The 19,197-nt window shown below is 37.6% G+C and overlaps 1 protein-coding gene across 10 annotated transcripts in view; it reads left to right on the forward strand.

The window, feature by feature from the left end:
* cacna1ba (calcium channel, voltage-dependent, N type, alpha 1B subunit, a) overlaps window positions 1-19,197 on the forward strand; it is a 160,375-nt gene that overhangs the window by 41,406 nt on the left and 99,772 nt on the right. For all 10 annotated transcript variants that reach the window (XM_073861032.1, XM_073861035.1, XM_073861033.1 and 7 more), the window contains exons 5-7: window positions 1,412-1,564; window positions 1,684-1,871; window positions 14,024-14,127. In XM_073861032.1, coding sequence (XP_073717133.1) covers window positions 1,412-1,564; window positions 1,684-1,871; window positions 14,024-14,127 — 445 coding nt within the window. The remainder of the gene's footprint in view (window positions 1-1,411; window positions 1,565-1,683; window positions 1,872-14,023; window positions 14,128-19,197) is intronic.

Genomic DNA, 19,197 nt, shown 5'->3' on the forward strand with positions numbered 1-19,197 from the left:
CAACATTATAATGGGCGAAGACTAATTGGATTTAAAGAGCACCAATGGTCCAATTCACGATTTTACATTTCCTTTGGTGTGTAAGTAGGGCTGGGTTTCGATTCAAATTTCAAGAATCGATCCGATTCTCAAGATCTTGAATCAATTATCATTGTTCGATTCGATTCGTTCCGATCCGATCTTCAAGATTTAGATAAGTGTTTTTGAAAAAAGCCTGAAATGGTGCCAGATAGGGGTGCATAGAATCTATTCCATGAGTCATTTTATTTCACGGTAACAGTATATTTCATGGTATACATGTTTTTTGAATTATAAAAATGTGCAGTTATTTGCCACTCACTATAGCTTTTAACTGCTCACCACAGTTTTAAAATATGGACAATTTAATGTTAATAATGTTAAAGTGAAAATGCCCAGAGGATAACAACAGATTAAGTCTTGATAGACAGAATCTTGTTTTTAATTGAGTTATTAATTTTATAGACTATTGAAGCTATAGTATGCATTGTGTTTTGTATTTATGCATACATTACATTCAAAATAGGCAGTATGTAAAATGAACAGGTATAAATATATGCACAAACCTACAGACAGGATAAATACCTGTATATGAGAGACGGAGCTCTAGATAATATATAGATATTATGACGGGTGCTATGATGTGATGAAGTCTGTTTTAAGGTCTTGACGCTCTTCCTATTGCACATTAACATTTGCGTCTCTTTCTCGTCTTTCTAATCAAAGATGTTTGTACTATAAGCAAATTAAACTACATCGCTCCAGCAGCGCACGTGTCACTGATACAAACGCGAGTTTTGTCTTAGCTTGCTTAAAGTTCAGAAACTTTACATCTATTAGCATTATGTGTAAGAATAACTCTTTATTTGGCAACCCGTTGCGCGCGCCTCAAGAAACCTCTGCCCGTGAGACCGGCTGCATGAGCACAAAGGGGGAGAGAGAGAGTTTCACTGGAGTCTCGCGGTGGATTCACTGCATGGCGCTTATTATAAAAATTACACAAATAACTCGTTCATTTGTTATGAGTGGATTATTTTACATGTAGATCGCAGCTTTGAGCGTTTCTAGAGTTTTCAAAACAACCGCTTGCTTAACGTTACTGACCGCTATGTTCGTTGTTTTAATGTCCTTCCACCTCGCGTGAATTCAATGACGCGGCAAGTTTAAGTTATTAATTATTAAATCGATTCTCTGAGTTACAGATCGATCTTTAGAAATTAACATGAAAATCGATTCAGAATCGGTTTCCATTTTTTAATTCGAAGTTTGAGGTTGTGACTTCGAAATCGTGACACTCTTACTTGTGTAGAGTTTATTTTCAGCCATACACGGCTGTCTTTATTAACGTAAGTGTCATTATTAATTATGTAGTATTTTCTCTCTTGCCGATCAGGTCTCCAAGTGGTTCTGAAGTCCATCATGAAGGCCATGATACCTCTGCTTCAGATAGGTCTTCTGCTCTTTTTTGCTATCCTCATGTTTGCCATCATCGGGCTAGATTTCTACATGGGGAAGTTTCACCGCGCCTGCTTCAGAAACGATACCGGTATGTAAGCATGAGGTTTTAGCTTATAGTTTTTATAAGCACTTATACTTATACAATCTCAAATTGCTTTCAAGATTACTAAAATGGCACGATTGCTTACAGTAATGTTGCTCTTGCAGGGGAACAGACATCCGAATTCCCCTGTGGGCCTGAGTTACCAGCGCAGACCTGTGGGGATGACAGCATATGTCGAGAATACTGGATTGGCCCGAATTTTGGCATAACTAACTTTGACAACATCCTGTTTGCTGTGCTCACTGTTTTCCAATGTATCACTATGGAAGGATGGGTGGATATCCTTTACAATGTGAGTCTGATACACAAACATTTATTTGCTGAGGCAATTGTTTCAGGTGCAAGCTGTATTGGCAACATGTCACTGGTGAATTTTCTATCACCTATTATATTGTTAATTTAATTATGAATTTATAAGCAAAGAGAACATTTTCAAGTAGTCCTTTAGTTTGTAAAGTCAAACAGAAATTGCGTTTACAGTTCAACACTTTTCAAAGTAATAATGAAGGTGCTTGTACTTGCGTTAAATCACTTCCTACAAAAATGGGTTTGGGTTGTTGTACTTTTCTAGGCGGACTAATTTCCAGAAAAAGGTCACACAGTATATCCCGTGGGTGTTTCTTTCTCTATGTAAGGCCAGTGCTGGTATCCGTTTTATTGGCTTTACATAGTCATAACCACTGTAAAAAAAAATGCAGCATGAAGTTAAACAACTTGGTTTTGCAAGACCATTCAACCTACTAGTTTAAGTTTTTACCTGTGACACGTTGAGATAACTTATAAAAACAAGTTGAAATTGGTTAACTTAATTTTGTTAAATTTTAATGTTACAGTTACATAAAAATATATGTTGATTTGACAAAAATGCTGATAATCGAGTTGGAGAATTGAGTTTTAGAATACTGCAGCAACATTATAATGGGCGAAGACTAATTGGATTTAAAGAGCACCAATGGTCCGATTCACGATTTTACATTTTTTTTGGTGTGTAAGTGTATATAAGTACATTATAATTAATTACAGTTAATTGTACTTATTATTCGACCGAAACACTACGACATGTTTTGATATGCAAAAGGTACAAACCCCAAAGTAAACATAGAGTGACGTAGAGAAGATCGACATTATCAAAATTCCTTGTGCGCAAATCTTTCAAACATGGTAAGGAGCGTCACATTTCCGGCTGATATCAGAAGTATTCAGGCCAATCACAACATACAGGTTAGCTGGCCAATCAGGGACAGTTTTGTACAAAAAAAACTTTTCAGGAAGACAGAGAAATCTGGAGCTACAAAAATGTATGGTACTGTATGTGGAAAAAAGTCTACCATAAACCACGCTAACACATTGTATTATACCAAATACACAAAATAACGTTGTTTTTTAGCCTTGAAATATGTGCTTTTTAAAAATTTTATTCATTCCGCAGATTTTTTTTTGATTGGAGTTAGCTATGCTCTGTTTGTTTGAAAACAGTTCAAATATCAACAAAAAGTGACGTCGCACAAATTCGCTTAGAGCGCCTTTAACCTGTTAACATTAATCATATTAATTAATTGTAAGAGGAAACTAGAACAATATAATTCTTTCACACACACATTTTTAATGGATGCATAATATCGCTATTATCTAAATTTTTTTATTGTTTTGCCATTAGCTTACATAGTTATCATCAAAATCACAGATATTATCGTCATTGTTTTGCTTATATACGTAAAACCTAAGTTAAAGTTAAAGTAAACAGCCTATCTCAGTCCTGCAATGGGTACATTAACATCACATAACGTGTCATTTGAGAAAAAAACTCAAACACACAGATGTTTTTCTGATGGTTAACTCTGTATTTGTTTTCATGTTCACAACACAAACCTGTCAGCATCTGCCTTTTGTTTACCAAGCAAACAGTAAACAAAAAAGAATGTGTGTGTCTGTTTGTTATCATGTTTTACATGAATAGGTTAGTTTCATTGCCATGTAAATCAGTCATTACATCAGTAATTGCATCAGTAAAGTGCAGTTACTGATGATAAATATAGAAGCTTGTTAAAAATGATCATTTTAGAATTTCATACAGTATGGAACTTATCTGTTTTTGCAAATCAACTCTACATTTAATACATGTTTCTTTAAAAACATACTTTATTCTTTTATTTTTAAAAACATACTTTATTCTCTCTACACGTTAGGGTCCGGATTTGTGTATAAAAGCAAGACGTTGTTACATTATGCTGTTCAGTTTGTTTAGGTTTGTGTGTTGTTTGTAAGGTTTACAGGATTTGTCATCGCTTGCACAAGAGTGCATATGACAAAAACAGTGTGACAGTGTGTGAAATGACGATTAATAGTGTTCAAATAGACATTAATGTGACACTTACCGCTAGTGTTGTAGTTCTCAAGACCGGTCTCGGTCTCAAGACCACTTTTTAAAGGTCTTGGTCTCGTCTTGGAATCGACCGCATTTTTACTCGGTCTCTTCTCGGTCTCATACAAAGAGGACTCAGAATTTTTTCAAGACCGGTCAAGACCACAATAGATGGTACACTGCAAAAAAATATTTTCAAGAAAAAAAGTTCTTGGTATTTTTGTCTTGTTTTCAGTAAAAATATCTAAAAATTCTTAAATTACGATGCTTTTCTTGATGAACACAACGACCCACACACACACACAGACAACACACAAGTGCCTAATCATATGCATATTTCACATTTTATCATAAGTGTTTAATGCAGTGACTTGCACTGGTCTTGGTCTTGACTTGGTCTCGGCCTGTCTTGGTCTTGGTTTTGACTCGGTCTCGACCCTTTAGAGTCTTGGTCTTGTCTCACAACTTACCGCTATACTTGTTGTTTCAGGTTGGAGCTTGAATCACCGTCGAATGTGGTGAAGTTTAAGTACTTTTTTTACTAGAAATGTACTTGAGTAAGAGTAAACAGACCACGTCATTCTCTCATTTCGGCATGTGCCCACTCGCGGTGTCAGGTGCGTCCGCGCTATTCTCCGACATGCACTTGACGGCCTTTTGTGCAGCGAAATTGTTTTTGGCTGACCTAGTTAAGGTGGTAGGGTTTCCAAGCTTAGGCGGGCCGCTCGAACTGCAAATTGCTGCAGGAAACCCTGATGGCCAAAAAAAAATTTTTTTTACGAATTCTTGTGAGATCAGGCTGAAATACAGTTTTGTCTTTAGGCAAACTTGTAACTAGCTGCTGTTATATTTGCCTGCTTCAAAATAAAGTTGCGTATTGCAGCCAAAAACTGCGCTGTGAGAGTGTAGAAAATGTAAATAATAGCACTGCTCTTTCTGTGAATAGTTGTAAAATCGTACCAACACTAACAAAACTGCTAAAAAATTATTTAATCCTTCAATCATGACTGTAAATATCCTTTAAAGACTTGATGCCTCAGACCTTATTACCGCATGCTTTGGCAAATCCAGTGAGTAGTTTTCTATTTGAAATGCTCATATTGGCCACCTGATACCTTGTTAACATTACTTTGCTTCAGCCAGTCAAACAATTTTATTTGAAATGTAAATGGTTCATGTCTGTGAGCGTGCCGTCTGAGGCTGAGACAGCTCAATGGTATGATCTCACAATGTTTGTCTTGATTAGACTCCATCCTGCAGATTTTCTCCACGGTGTCATGTTTCTCTTTATAGGCCGTGTCTAAAATCGCTTCTGTCAATTAAGCAGTGAATTATGCTCACTTCATTTCTGATCCATTGCTATAGGGTGCCACGGTTCATCTAGATGAATAATCTCTATGTCTGGTTTTTAATTACCTAGTGTCTTTCCTTCCTCTCACCCAGGCCAAAAATATAATGATTAATCACACTTTGTTCCATGAAGCTATTAGTGTTGAATTTAGCCGTGTGCTTCTGGAGGGTATCTAGAATCTGTGACCGGTCCGCTATCTATCATAGAAAGAGTGTGTGTGTAAGTCAGACAGCAAGGCAAAATGAATAAAAGGTCTTTAGTAAGTGTCAGAAAGCTAATGCGGGGACATGTTTGATTGAGATGCTGGAAAGGAGAAGAAACTGGCCCATGTGGTGGCATCTCTCATTTCCTGTCATTAGTTTGAAATCCCGTTGTTAAAGGTCCCTTCCACTCTTCATCCCCATCCATTATCTTACAGTACATAACAGTAGCTCAGTAGCTGATGGCCATGGAAGTGCAAGATGTTATCAGGATCGGAAAGCACATGCTCTGGCAGTTTGTAGTCATGACTCATAATAATTTATATGACATCCATATGGTTGCACTAGGTTCTCGTGCCCTATCCTGACGGGATTCGTTTTACAGGGGTAGATGGAGTATTGCACCTCCTTGTCATCACATGCGCATAACTTTGTTTCCTGATATCACATGTAACATAACATACTATGACCATACTTTATGTTTTGACTAATTAGTTTTATCTGTACATCTGTATTCTGAGATGGTATGAACAGTGTATGTTTGTTTAAATGGTATGATAAACCAGGCATCTGGTCTTGGAAGTGATAAGCAGCATTCTGAATAATCGGGATATGATAGACGGATAGACTCTAATGGTCCTGTGGTTAGCTAAGGGCTACTGCAACATGATATCACACGAGGCTAATGGTCTGCTACGGCTACGGCTTGCCTTCTGATGGCCCAGTAGAGTAAAGAGAATGTGCTTTTTTATAATTTATTGCAGCAGGGCTGTCAGAGAGGCAAATATGACTCAGCAAATATGATCAGGAGCATCTTTTTGTGATCTTTATCTAGATAATGCTTCTCCTCACACTGACCTTTAAGATGGTTTCTAAGTTTAACACCTTTATGCTAGTAAATTTGATGGTGCTGTGAGTATCCATAAGTGAAATCAGCATTTACACTACCATGTACCGTGTTTTCCGGACTATAAAGGGGATCGCACACCGGCCACGCAGCTTGGCACCGCGCGGTTCTAAAAACAAAAACGAACACATTTTCTACGAGTATACGCACATCGGCGCCGCCAGGTGGCGCCTGTCCGCGCCGCCCAGCTTTGACTCAGGAAGTTACTCAAATCCTTGTCGCGCCACACACATAGTTTAACATTAAATAACATTATATTTGTCCCAAATCATTAACGATTAACATTGGCTGCTAACATATACTTTGCATTTTGAAGTAGACGCTATCTGACGAAGCTTGCGCTATTTAATGTGCACTTCCGGTTTACAATACCTCCAAGTTGTCCTAGACCTGCGCAGCCGGTGTGCAATCCCCTTTAGACATGTTTTTTTGTTCATAATTTGGCTGATGCTGCGTCTTATAGTAAGGTGCGCCTTGTAAGTCAGCATGAATTAATTTTGACATTTATGAGGCAAAAGACAAAATTACTGTCTATAGCCGCGAGTGTGCGCGATATGCTGCTCCTGTATTAATGTAATTCAATGAATTTAGTGATGTGGAATGACGAGCCTCTGAATTTCATGCTCATTGGCTTGCTCGGTTAATTTAGACTATTCAGCCTTCCAGGTAAGTTTAGTATGCTATTGTGTATCGTGTAAATAACTGTTTGTATTAAGTTAACGTACGGACACCTATTCAGCCTGCTGTTCTGTGTGCTATTGTTTAGTTGAATAACTTGCCTTTCCAGATTAAATGTCTGTTCTTCGGCTTGAATTGTGTGAAATAATTTTTGAAATAGATGCGAGCTTGCTCTAGTAGTGACGTGATTAGGACGTGGCGAGCTGAGGCAGAAACACGAAACAACAATAGAGGACATAATCATTGCCGCTGTATGTACTTTTATGATGCGTTCACACCAGCCGTGGTAGAGGTGTCAAGCGCGAGTGTTTTTTATGTTAAGTCCATGTGAAGATGCGTTGACGCGCGTCTGAAGGTCTGGCGGCGCGAATGAGGCGCTTAGACGGCGGTAGATGCGATTCCGCCTCAATCGCGCGTGTAGTTCGCACTAATGTAGCATTGCCGCAAGAAACGCGCGAGTTGGAAAATTTGAACTTTGCCGGAAAAACGCGATGCGTTAAGCTGCTCTAGTAGTGATGTGATTACAGGAAGAGAGCGGAGTCGCAGAAGTCCCTCCCATGGCGCGAATTTCCGTGTGAATGTCTCGATGACTAGAATTTCACGTGCAGCTTTCACGCGCAAATGAAGCGAGTAAACTTAAAATATTCAAGCGGCAAACAGTTATAGAAACAGGAATTAAAAGGATCTTGCTTGGAAGAAAGTGAGTTAGGAGGTCGGACAAACTTTTGTAAAAGTTGTAAAAAACGCTGTTGACTCAATTTGAGCTATATATATACTTATACAACAGTTCTTTCTGGTTCTGGAATATAATTGGCTAAGAGCTCTTCCCAGCCATGAGATATTGTACTGATAACATAACAGTAACTGCTTCGACGTTTGTATCATTCCGCCACCTACTGGTCATTTTTAATTAGTGAGGAAGACTTCTTTAAACATATCTGTGACTGGAAAAAGCTGCCACTGGAGTGAATGGTCACACACACACATCCACATGCTCAAACTGTTTTTAAAAACTTTCATTGTGTCTCAATGAGTTCCCTAGCTTGTAAATCAGTTTGTGAATCCTAATCGAAAGTGATTATTCCTATGCCCTAATCCCTTCGAAGATGAGAGCTCTTGGATGTAATCTTTTGAGGGAGTACCGTATTAATGTCACATCGTCGTGTGGACGATTAAAATACACTTGGCAAATAAAGTAATGAAAAAATCCTTTTCTCTTTATCTGGAGCCTCTGTTTACGAATTTGATAAAAATGCTAATTTACAAGAAAACATGTTAGATGGGTTTTGCATCTGAGCTCTTTGTGTTTTCCACAAAAGATGTACTTATAGTACTACATGAACTTATAGTTGTGTGTTAGACACACACAATACAAATTCGATACCCTAATTGTATATGAAATTTTCATAAAATGCATACTTGCGATGCCTGTGATTGTATGTAGGTTTGTAACTAGTTGTACACTACATGATGATGTCATCCTACAAAAAGTAAACGCAAATAGTTGCTGTTGTAAACACAGGGGGAACGCACACTAGGGTTGTGCTGGTGCAGACAAGCATCTCTTTAAATAAATTGATGACTTGCACTGCATAAAAGAAAAATGGAGACTTTGGGGGGGCTCTAATGGTATACTCACTATATATCACATTCCCCATTTCAGATCTTCCCCAGAGACAATTCTCTCACAGATCTTTAACCTCAGTAGACAGGAAGACAGGCAGATAGGGGAGATGTGGATAGAGATTAAAATAAGAACAATTCCCGAGTTAGTAACAGGGCTTTTAAAACACATATTCATACAGTATATTGTTGTTTACTAAACATACAATGCGCAATCAAATAATACTGCACAGAAAAGCCGCTTGTGTGCCGGTTCATTTCAGGAATAAATGGTAAAGAGCAATTGCGCATGTAAGCTCCCCCATCTCCTCTCTAATTAGGTCTTCTCGCTGCCGGGATCGGGCCGGCGAGAGGAATATACGTATCAAATGAGTGGCCTCTCTCTGGAGATCAATATGTTTCCACTGTACCTCATTTTCTCATTTCTAATGGAGCTCTGATAGGCTACAATCAGCATGCAGCTCATTTGCAAGAGTAGCCAGCGAAATTGCGTAATAAGTCTAGTATGTATTATTTTTGGGACATGTGCAGTGAATTTTTTAAAGATCAGTTTTTGGATCCCCAGAGAATCTTTTAGTCAATATTTAGGAACCTTTTTTTTTAAAAGTGTAGACCAAATTTAATCCAGACAGAGTGATTTTTTTTGCAGTTTGAACCACCAGCCATTTGCCTTGTTTGTGTGAGATTGTTTTATGTGTCAGATGTATTTAAGAATATCCCCGAGTTATTATACCTATCTAAACACTGCAGTGCACCCGGGGCCAGTGGTCAGGGAGCAGTACTGAACTCTGTGATCTGTTTGGTGTAGTGCGACCACTCTCCCTGGCACACAGCATTGTTAGCACGATAGATGTATTGATCAATCTGCTGTTAAACGTTTAAAAATACCCCCAAAGGGATGGGAGATGGATCACTTTTGAATCCACATGAGGGAGCCAAGTCCATGCTGGTCATGTGGTTTACTGGAAGGGCAGCCACCTATGAGACAAAACCCATTTGTTTGTACCGTACTCAAATTGTTTTTTACCGCATTTGGTGCCGGAGTTAAATAGCTATTTTGTTGGGAACAATATATTGAATGAAGCAATATCTGGTTTTATTTTGTATTGTTTAGTGCCAATCACGTTGCCATTATGAATCTCCAAAAAGCTTTTTTAGTGCTCTGTGGATTTCCTTTGTGGAAAGAGTCTTGATTTTACAAACCACAGATTTGAAAACAGTGTTGATTTTAAATTACAGCATGCTGCAGTTATGACAGTAAAGGCCACAGGATGGGTTCTCAATAGAAAACAGCAGAGGATACATGTCTGTTTCTCCTTTGTAAGATGGCATCCTCCACAAATGTAATCTTGCAGGGTGTCCTCTGGGGTCCTTGATGAGAGGTCTAATAAGGGATGAATCCTCCTTGATAGTACTATCCAGACTTTGGCTCTTATAGAGATAATGCGATTATCCTGGACACTGACACTTCACATCAATGGAAAATTAGAGGCTTGTATCCGTTCTTTCTTATTCTCTGTGCTCTCAAATTTTCAGTCGATGCGCAGGAGGCATCTACGTTTTTTAAAATTGCTGTGGTATTTTAGACACCACATCTGCAAAACCTTTTTTTCAGCATTAAATAATGATGCAAAAACAGTAATATCACACGCGCAAAGGGATGCGACCAATATTCGGCCACTGAAAATTTTTGTCCGAAAATGGCCCAAAAGAGCATTTTCGGTTTCGGCCGAAATACTTTTATCACCGAAACAATACGGCCGAAATGTTGTGATGACGCAAACAGAAACCGCGACCTGCACTTGCTTGTCTGAAGCAACATGTATGGGGTGTGGATGTATTTAACCGCAAAAAGGCGCTAAAGTGAGCAGTTGTCTGTACAGGCACATGCGGTTGAATGTGTCCAATCCAGACGTGATCATCATAGTGAGTATGACCTTCAAAGATCAGAACTCTTGATGTGTAAACTTTAGCGAGAGTCGCGCAAATGTGTCTCGTACTGTATAGTCTATTAACATACATGTGCCGAATAAAGCAATGAAAAACAACGTAACGTTTTTATGCTGTGCTGTTTGGGATTTGCCCTCGGTCTCTGTGTGCGCGCGCGTTTAAGTGCCCTCAAATAGTGCACACACAAGTGAGACGCAAACAAGCGAACGTAAAATCTTTCTGTTATTGACAGGGCACATTAATTATCTCCAAAGTATTCTTTTTCTAATAAAAACATTTGTTTATGTCTTAAGTGTATGTATAGATTACAGTCAGAAACCAGTCTCTGCTTATTTAAAGAGACAGTAACCTCAATTAACCTAATTAAGTCTGTGTCATTAATGTTAATCAAACAACCCATGACAAAGAGAAAATCACTTCTGAAGCTCTAAAAATAATAATATATTTAATTTATACAATAAAGACAGTGTTATGACTCATTTAATTCGACTCATTTAATCGCTAATGTGCTAATGCCCTTATAGCCCTTATTAATGCTCTTATTAATGTGCAACTTTGTTCTTTTTTAAAAATGTTTGCAATTTCATTATTTGTTATTAGATTTTCCCCACCCCCTTTTTGCTTATCTGAAAAATAATCCGATCCGTGCCTCAAAAACTGTAATGTGATCCGAACCGTGAGTTTTGTGATCCGTCACACACCCCTAGTAAAGTTAGTACACAGTGATAGCCATAAATGCATTTGTAATAATAATTGGCATAATAATTTATGTCTGTGTTTCGGTTTCGGTTTTTCGGCCTTGGTTCCCTCTTTTTCGGTTTTCGGATTTCGAGCATCCCTAGCGCAAACATTAGTAAATCGCATTGCGTGAATCATTTTAATGCTCTCGTCCCATAAATTTTACGTCTGAAAGGGAAACTCCTAGAAATGCATATACAACAAGGTCAGTTGCAAAAATAACTAGACCACACCTTTTCAGCAGTAATTATCCACTGCGCGTCTTTACCAAATCCCTACAATCATTATTAAACCCAAAATGATGGTTTGCGCCCCTAGTCTATAGATCAAATCTATTCAATCACTTAGTCGTTCTGAGCTACTCTCACGCTGCAGGCAAAGGTGGCCCAAATCTGACTTTTTTGTCCAAATGTGACCCAGGCCACTTTCATATTTTCTCCTAAATTAGCAGGGAAAATAAGTATTTGACACATGAGCATTTTTATCAGTAAGGGGATTTCTAAGTGGGCTATTGACACAAAATGTGCTGCCATCTACCAGAAAGCTGAAAATGAAAAGAGGGTGGACATTTCAGCAAGACAATGATCCCAAACACAAGGCCAAGGAAACAATGAAGTGATTTCAAAAAAAGAAAATCAAGTTGCTTGAATGACCAAGTGAGAGAACTAAAAAGCAAAGTTTATAAAAGAGGCCCAAGGAACCTTCAAGATTTAAAGACCATTTGTGTGGAAGAATGGGCCAGAATCACTCCTGAGCAATGCAGACGACTGGTCTCTCTATACAAGAGGCGTCTAGAAGCTGTAATCACCAACAAAAACTTTTTGACAAAGTATTAAATAAAGTCTGTTCAGTACTTGTTCCCTGTGTCATTTCACTTTATTTATTATGACTCAACTTGTATACTTAAATGTTCTGATTTCTTTGTATGAATTCAATATCTGGTGGAAATTTTGTGTCAATAGCCCACTTAGAAATCCCCTTACTGATAAAAATGCTAATGTGTCAAATACTTATTTTCCACGCTGTATATATCTGACATATTGCAATGCAACTTCAGTCTAAACAGCCATCACATTTAATCCTCCTTTTACAAGCAGCTTCCATGTTTCGCAAACACAGTGTCTGATGTCACGTCGTCTTCTGCGCATGTGGGTCGCTTCAGGGACATATACGGTTCACACATGACTGATGGCAATCGCATTTAAATGATAATGGCAACAAAAAAAATCTGATTTCTGCAAAACAAAGAAACTGAGCATAAAGACCTGCAGTGTGAACTGAGCCTTAGCCACACAATGCAAGCTGTTCCATTTATTAATGTTAATGAGAAAGAAAAAGCAATAATGGAAAAAATAATGTCATTTAAATACTGAGAATAAAGAGGTGTAATGTTGTTTTCAGCTAAGAGAAACATTTGCTTGATGGGAAGATCTGTTGTCTTGTTAATGAATGTGTGATTGTACTGTAATGAATCAAATCTCTAATTCTCTTTGGTGGCATAAGCACCAGACTCACAAGTATAGCTGTTTTCATATGCTGTCTGGGAATTTTCTTTTATCTCTACATAGAGGAAGGAAGATTATGTAAGAGAGAAACGAGATGCATTTGCTTTCCATTTTATTATTGTAGTAGTGTTTTAAAGTTTGTTTGATGAATACTGTTATGTAATTTGACCTAAACACTTTTTACTTGCTTTATAAAAACAAGTTGATCTTGTTGACAACTTAATCTCACAAGTTGATTTGTTGCCAAAATTTAAAATAGTATAATTGAGAATAAAACTGTTATATGCCATATTTGTATTCAAACCACATATACTGTATATCTGGCAACATACCCTGTGCTGAGCTAAGCTTGGTGTCAGTTTTATATAAAAAAAAAACGTTTTACTAAAGATATACTTTTGTCCTGTCATTTTTAATTCAGATGCATGAAACAGGAGAGGATATAGACTTTAACTGTAATAAATAAATTACAGTTTGAAAAATCAGGCGCAAATTCAATTGAGATGTATTATAAATTTAATACTGAAAGGAGTGGAGAAAAAATGCGGCAGTGACATTTGGCTCTGACTGCTTTAACAGTCTTGCCAAAAATAAAATTTTAAAGCTACAAGAGGAACAATAAAGAAATTGAGGAAGACAAGGAGCGGTTGCCGTAGAAACAGCTGTAAAAGAACAAGCAGAAAGAGTTGAAGAATAGAGAAATATGAAAGAACATGAAAATATCTGTATATATGTGTTGAATAAGTGTATCGCAAGACTCTGTCATATTCACAGACCCATATCTGAGGGGGAAAAACATGAAAAGATCCTTGGTAAAAATCTGTCTAGCTTACTTTTTATGGCTCATAAATGGCCCAGGATTGGAGCTGTCTGTCAATGTCACTCATGTGTAGCAAAAGCGTCTTCAAAGTATGATGGGATTTACATTTCACTTGTTTTTGAGGCTGAAAACTGCCTTACACAAAAGCAACTTTCTGGTAAATAAGGAGGAATGTGGTCGCACAGAAATTGGTGTTCTGTTGTGAAATGTATTAAGTTGATTTTTACAGTTGATAAAATTGATCTTCGACGCCTTATGTCTTTTCTTACTGCTATTCAATTCTGATCCTTTATTTCCACTCTTATTCCAGGCCAACGATGCCTCAGGGAATACCTGGAACTGGCTCTACTTCATCCCTCTCATCATCATTGGCTCTTTCTTCATGCTCAACCTTGTTCTGGGGGTTCTTTCAGGGTGAGTCTGAATCCACAGGGATCAAATTAGTCCCACCTGCATGGGAACCCACACAAAATTGAAATCAGTAAATTAATGCAGAGTTCAGACTGCATGGTTTTCAAACTAGTCGGGTCACAGATGTTTTTACACTGCGTGACTATCTGGGGTAGAGTTCAGTCGCTGCTGTTTCAGACTGCATGGTGGATTGGCGACAGGGGGTTTCACACTGCATGACTTTACCATAGGAAGAATCGCCAACAACTTTGTCCCGGTCCGCAAACTACGTCTCACAACCAAACACACGCGAGAAGTGACACGGAAACAATGCGAGGTCACGCATGCAAGACCGGAGTTTTTATTAAAAATGGGATTATTCTTAAAAATGGTAGCCCGCAAGAAGCGTATCATACAAATTTGTGCTCATTTGCAGCAGAAAGAAGAAATAAAGAAAGATTATGAAGGAGGAAATGTTTGGAGAGACTCCTCCCAGAACTTTCAGTTGTCCTGTATGTTGCTCTCTCATTGGCTGTAGGTCATCGCCGATGTTATTTTCAGTCAAAACACATTTCACACGGGATGCTTTTGAATCGCCGACAGGTCCAGATATCTAGCATGCCAGATATCTCACGGGTGTCGGCAACTCGTCTGCGATTCTCTCAAATCACATCTTTGATAATTCACACTGTGTGATTGTCAGTGTTGGGGAAAGTTACTTTAAAAATTAATACATTACAATATTAAGTTACTCCCCCAAAAAACGAACTAATTGCGTTACTTAGTTACTTTTCATGGAAAGTAATGCTTACGTTACTTTTAAGTTACTTTTGCGTTACTTTTTCTTACTTGGCTGAGGCTTGATCTCTTTCAGGCCTTGAAGGTGTTTTTTATGATCGCAAAAATGTCAAGCTCTGGCATGCCATCTCTGTTTTTGACTCAAACTGTTCTCGCTCAGTGCATAATTTTACGTTAATATGTTCAGTTTAATTCAGTACAGTATTTTACTTTTAAATTGAATTAATTAAACTAAAAAGTAACTCGCATTGCTTTTTTAAAAAAGTAACTCAAATATTAATGTGTACATTTATAAAGTAATGCGTTACTTTTCTCGTTACTTCAGAAAAGTAATATTATTACGTAATGCGCATTACTTTTAATGCGTTACCCCAACACTGGTGATTGTCACTCGTGTGCACGAGCATCGATTTGCCTGTGATTTCGGGCATTTGTCTGCGATTTCTCAAAACCTTTCGGCGAGTCAAAATCAGGGCTAAAATCGTGCAGACTGAACTCGGCATAAGTGTACAGCCAACTTATCCTGAATTATGTTTGTATTTTTTAAGCCAGGCTTAAACTACAGGTGTTTTTAAATCCTATCCAAATATGAAATCTGGCTGTATTATACACATAAGACCTCCACAGGTTTTGTTCTATTAAAGTGGTGAAGATCTTGCGTCCAAAGATAGCCTACGATCGTTTTCTGACAGTGTCAGAAATTCGGCATGATCAACGCACAGTGTGTTTGCTGCTACGATCTGCGTACCGGTATTTGTTTACCACTAGCGCATGCTAGTGACTTTGCGCTAATGTGTGACGCAGCCGTTGAAGCTTCCATGTCATCAACGTACAGTCCAAATGCTTGTCGTACCCAAGTTTAAATGATTCATGTCGCACAGTGTGATAAGGTAATGATCTTGTAAAAACCGTGCAGTGTATTTTGGGCTTAAAATGATCGTAGCACTGCTGCTTCAGCTCTACTTTTGCGCTGCTCACACATGCAGTGTGCATGCTGTAGCCTGTTAACATCAGAAAACAAATATGTGGTGCAAACGCGCAACTCTCCCACACTATATATGGTGAAACCATCAGCTATGTGCCTGGAACTGCCGAATGCAGAATCTATTTACATATATATCTATAGTCTGAGCTGGTGTGTTAAGTGAAGGCAGGAAGTAATTTGCATATTCATATTTATGGTCCGAGCTGGTGTGATTAAGTGAAGGCGGGGACTAATTTGCATATTCATAGATTACTTAATTTTTTGAGTTAAAGTAACATAAAAATATATGTAGATTTGACAAAATGCTGTGTGTAAGCAGACATGCTATTTATGACTGGATGTAACTTTTGATACTTTGGGGTTCTCCTATTGACTTTGACCTATCAGTGTGGCTCTCATGAAAAACTAGTGAAGACCGCTGATGATGAGTTGAATTCAAGCTACTTGGCAAGGCATGATAAAAATTATTATTACAGCAAAAAATATTTTCTTTTGTTATTATGATGCTCAAAGATGGATTTTAAGGGATACCATTATGAGGGGACTTTAAATACTAAACATGTACACTACAAGAAATTATTAAGATTATTGTACCACTTCACGTGTATATATTTCAAAATATACATTTACTTTGATGTAGCAAACAATATATATCTTGAATTTGATTTTTTAATATATACGTAGGATTTAAACGGAATTACATTTAAAGTAATTTTTCAAATTGTTAAGTAGAAAAAAATTAAATCAGTTGAGAAAAATTATTGTACATATCATGAGATTTATAGGAATAATTAGTCATAATGAATTGTGTCGTTATGTTTTGTTGCAAAGCGTGTGTTGCATTAATTTGGTTGTGTGACTGTGTTGTATTTATTAATTACTCTTTCTTCATTTCAATTTGAATTCTATTCAATTGTACTTATGTCACACTAGATCCATACTTTACACAACCCGCTTAAATAATCACCTGCTTTCGGATTTACGCACTAGGTTGGCTGTAAACATACATTTAGATCATGTGGAGCAAATACAAAGCATACAGCAATCATTCAAAGCTTATATAAAGCTTATGGGGATGCAAACAACCAGCACTCCTTTAAAATTATGATTTTAAAAGATGCACTTTCAAATAAATCACCCTTTTAAAATAAATGGGCTTTCCTAAAGCATTGAAAGCCCTATAAAATCATTTCTGTCCTACAGGTTGGGATCCATTTACTTACAGCCTATGCATGTATAGAGGCAGTGCTAAGTGCAGGAGATACCCTTTGAATTTGATTATGCTGTCGTATTTTGCCAATGCAGTGTAGGTCAGAATTAGATTTTTCCATCAGTTATGATCGAGCCAAGAGCCACACACTCTCTATAAAGGGTTACAACTCATGCTTTGTTTTTCTTCTTGCGCTCTCTCTCTCTCTCTCTCTCTCTCTCTCTCTCTCTCTCTCTCTCTCTTCTCTCTCTTCTCTCTTTCTCTCTCTCTCTTAATGTTTTACCTCTGGCTACATAATGTACAGTATTGGTGTAAGTGTGTGTTTGTTGAAATGTGGAGACAGAGCCCCTCTTTGCATTTGTCCAATACAAATTCATGACCAGTTGTGATGGATGTTTACACGATTTCCTGGTTAAAGGCTTGTATATTTTATATAACTTTTTATATAAGTTGCATTAGCTTTTAGGGTTTTTAATTTTTTTTTTTATTATTTTAAAAATGTTAATTACCATAATGTTGTACCAAGATATGTACAAAAATATGTATTTTTTTACATGAATATCAATGCATGTTGTTTATGTCTTGTGTAAATTACCTTTGCTCATATATTACAACCCAATCTCAAGGCAAGTCGTGGTATAGTCACGAAATATTTGATTCATTTATTCGTGTTCATGGACACGATTTTCTGCTTTTTTTGTGCCATTGAGCACGAATAGCTTTTTCGTGTCATTTTATGTATTGCTTTTTCCTAATTTTTTTAACCCAAACCCCAACCTCAAGCGGAAATTGTTTTAACATCGGAAGAGAAACATGTAGAAACCAATACATAAAATTACATCCTTAACCAAACCCCAAATCGAACCCCAACCCCAAGCAACAATGATTTAAAAAATATGAGAAAACAATGAGAAAACAAAATATAAAATGACACGAAAAAGAAAGTCGTGCCACGGACACGAAAAACTATGCATCCTGGATTGTTCCGGGGTCGTTTGATTTTTTTGTTCATTCACACTGCCAATGATTTGCCGGCATCTACAAGGTCCCGGAAAGACACGTGACCTGTTGGAAGTCCTGCACTATCTTCTACACAGCGTCTGAAGTTTGCATATTATTTATTCTTTCTCTCTTCAGAAACCGTGCATTTTTGTTTATGATAAGACTAAAGGAGTGCCTGGCACGCTGATCTATGCTGGTGAATGATCTCACCTTCAAAGTGGATATTTGACAAGCTTCCTGATCTCTGCTTTAATCCAGTTTTCAGACATTTCTCATTGTGATTGTTAATATGCATTTAAAACCCCCGTTTTGAGGAGCTAAATGATATAACTTGTTGGGATGATGCGCGGGCATTTTTGTTTATTATAAGCTCAAATGAGCATGTGACGCGATATTCTTTTATGCTGCTGAATGATCTCCGCTTCAGCGCGGTAAGTGACGAGCTAACCTGATATCTGCGTACGTCCAGTTTACTGACATTTCTCGTCATGAATGTTGATCTGCATGTACAGTTGTGTTCAAAATTATTCAACCCCCCAATGCTGTTAAGGGTTTTAGGGAATTTAGTGTACATTTGTAATTGTATTCAGAATGAAATCCTACAATGACTTCTTAAAGAACCATATGCAACTAAAATGACATCAATTGATTTTGTAATATAGTAGTAAATGTTTATTTTGTGAATTCTTCATTGACACAATTATTCAACCCCTTAAAGAACTACCACTCTGAAGAACAGAGGTTCATTGAAGTGTTTTCAATCAGGTATTGAAAACACATGTGGATGTCAGGGAACAGCAATAAAGCCTAATAAGCACCAATTAGGCAGCTTTAATATGAGTGTGATACTCAACTCCTTCTAAACATTTACTGGTGTGGTTACAAACATGGTGAAGTCAAAAGAATGGTCCAGGAAGACAAGAGAAGAGGTGACTAATCTTCACAGGAAGGGCAATGGCTATAAAAAGATTGCAAAGATGTTAAACATACCAAGAGACACCATAGGAAGCATCATTCGCAAATTCAAGGCAAAGGGCACTGTTGAAACGCTTCCTGGTCGTGGCAGAAAAAAGATGCTAACTGCGACTGCTGTGCGCTA

This window comes from Misgurnus anguillicaudatus, chromosome 22 (genome assembly GCF_027580225.2).
Source record: "Misgurnus anguillicaudatus chromosome 22, ASM2758022v2, whole genome shotgun sequence".
NCBI classification, from domain to species: domain Eukaryota; kingdom Metazoa; phylum Chordata; class Actinopteri; order Cypriniformes; family Cobitidae; genus Misgurnus; species Misgurnus anguillicaudatus.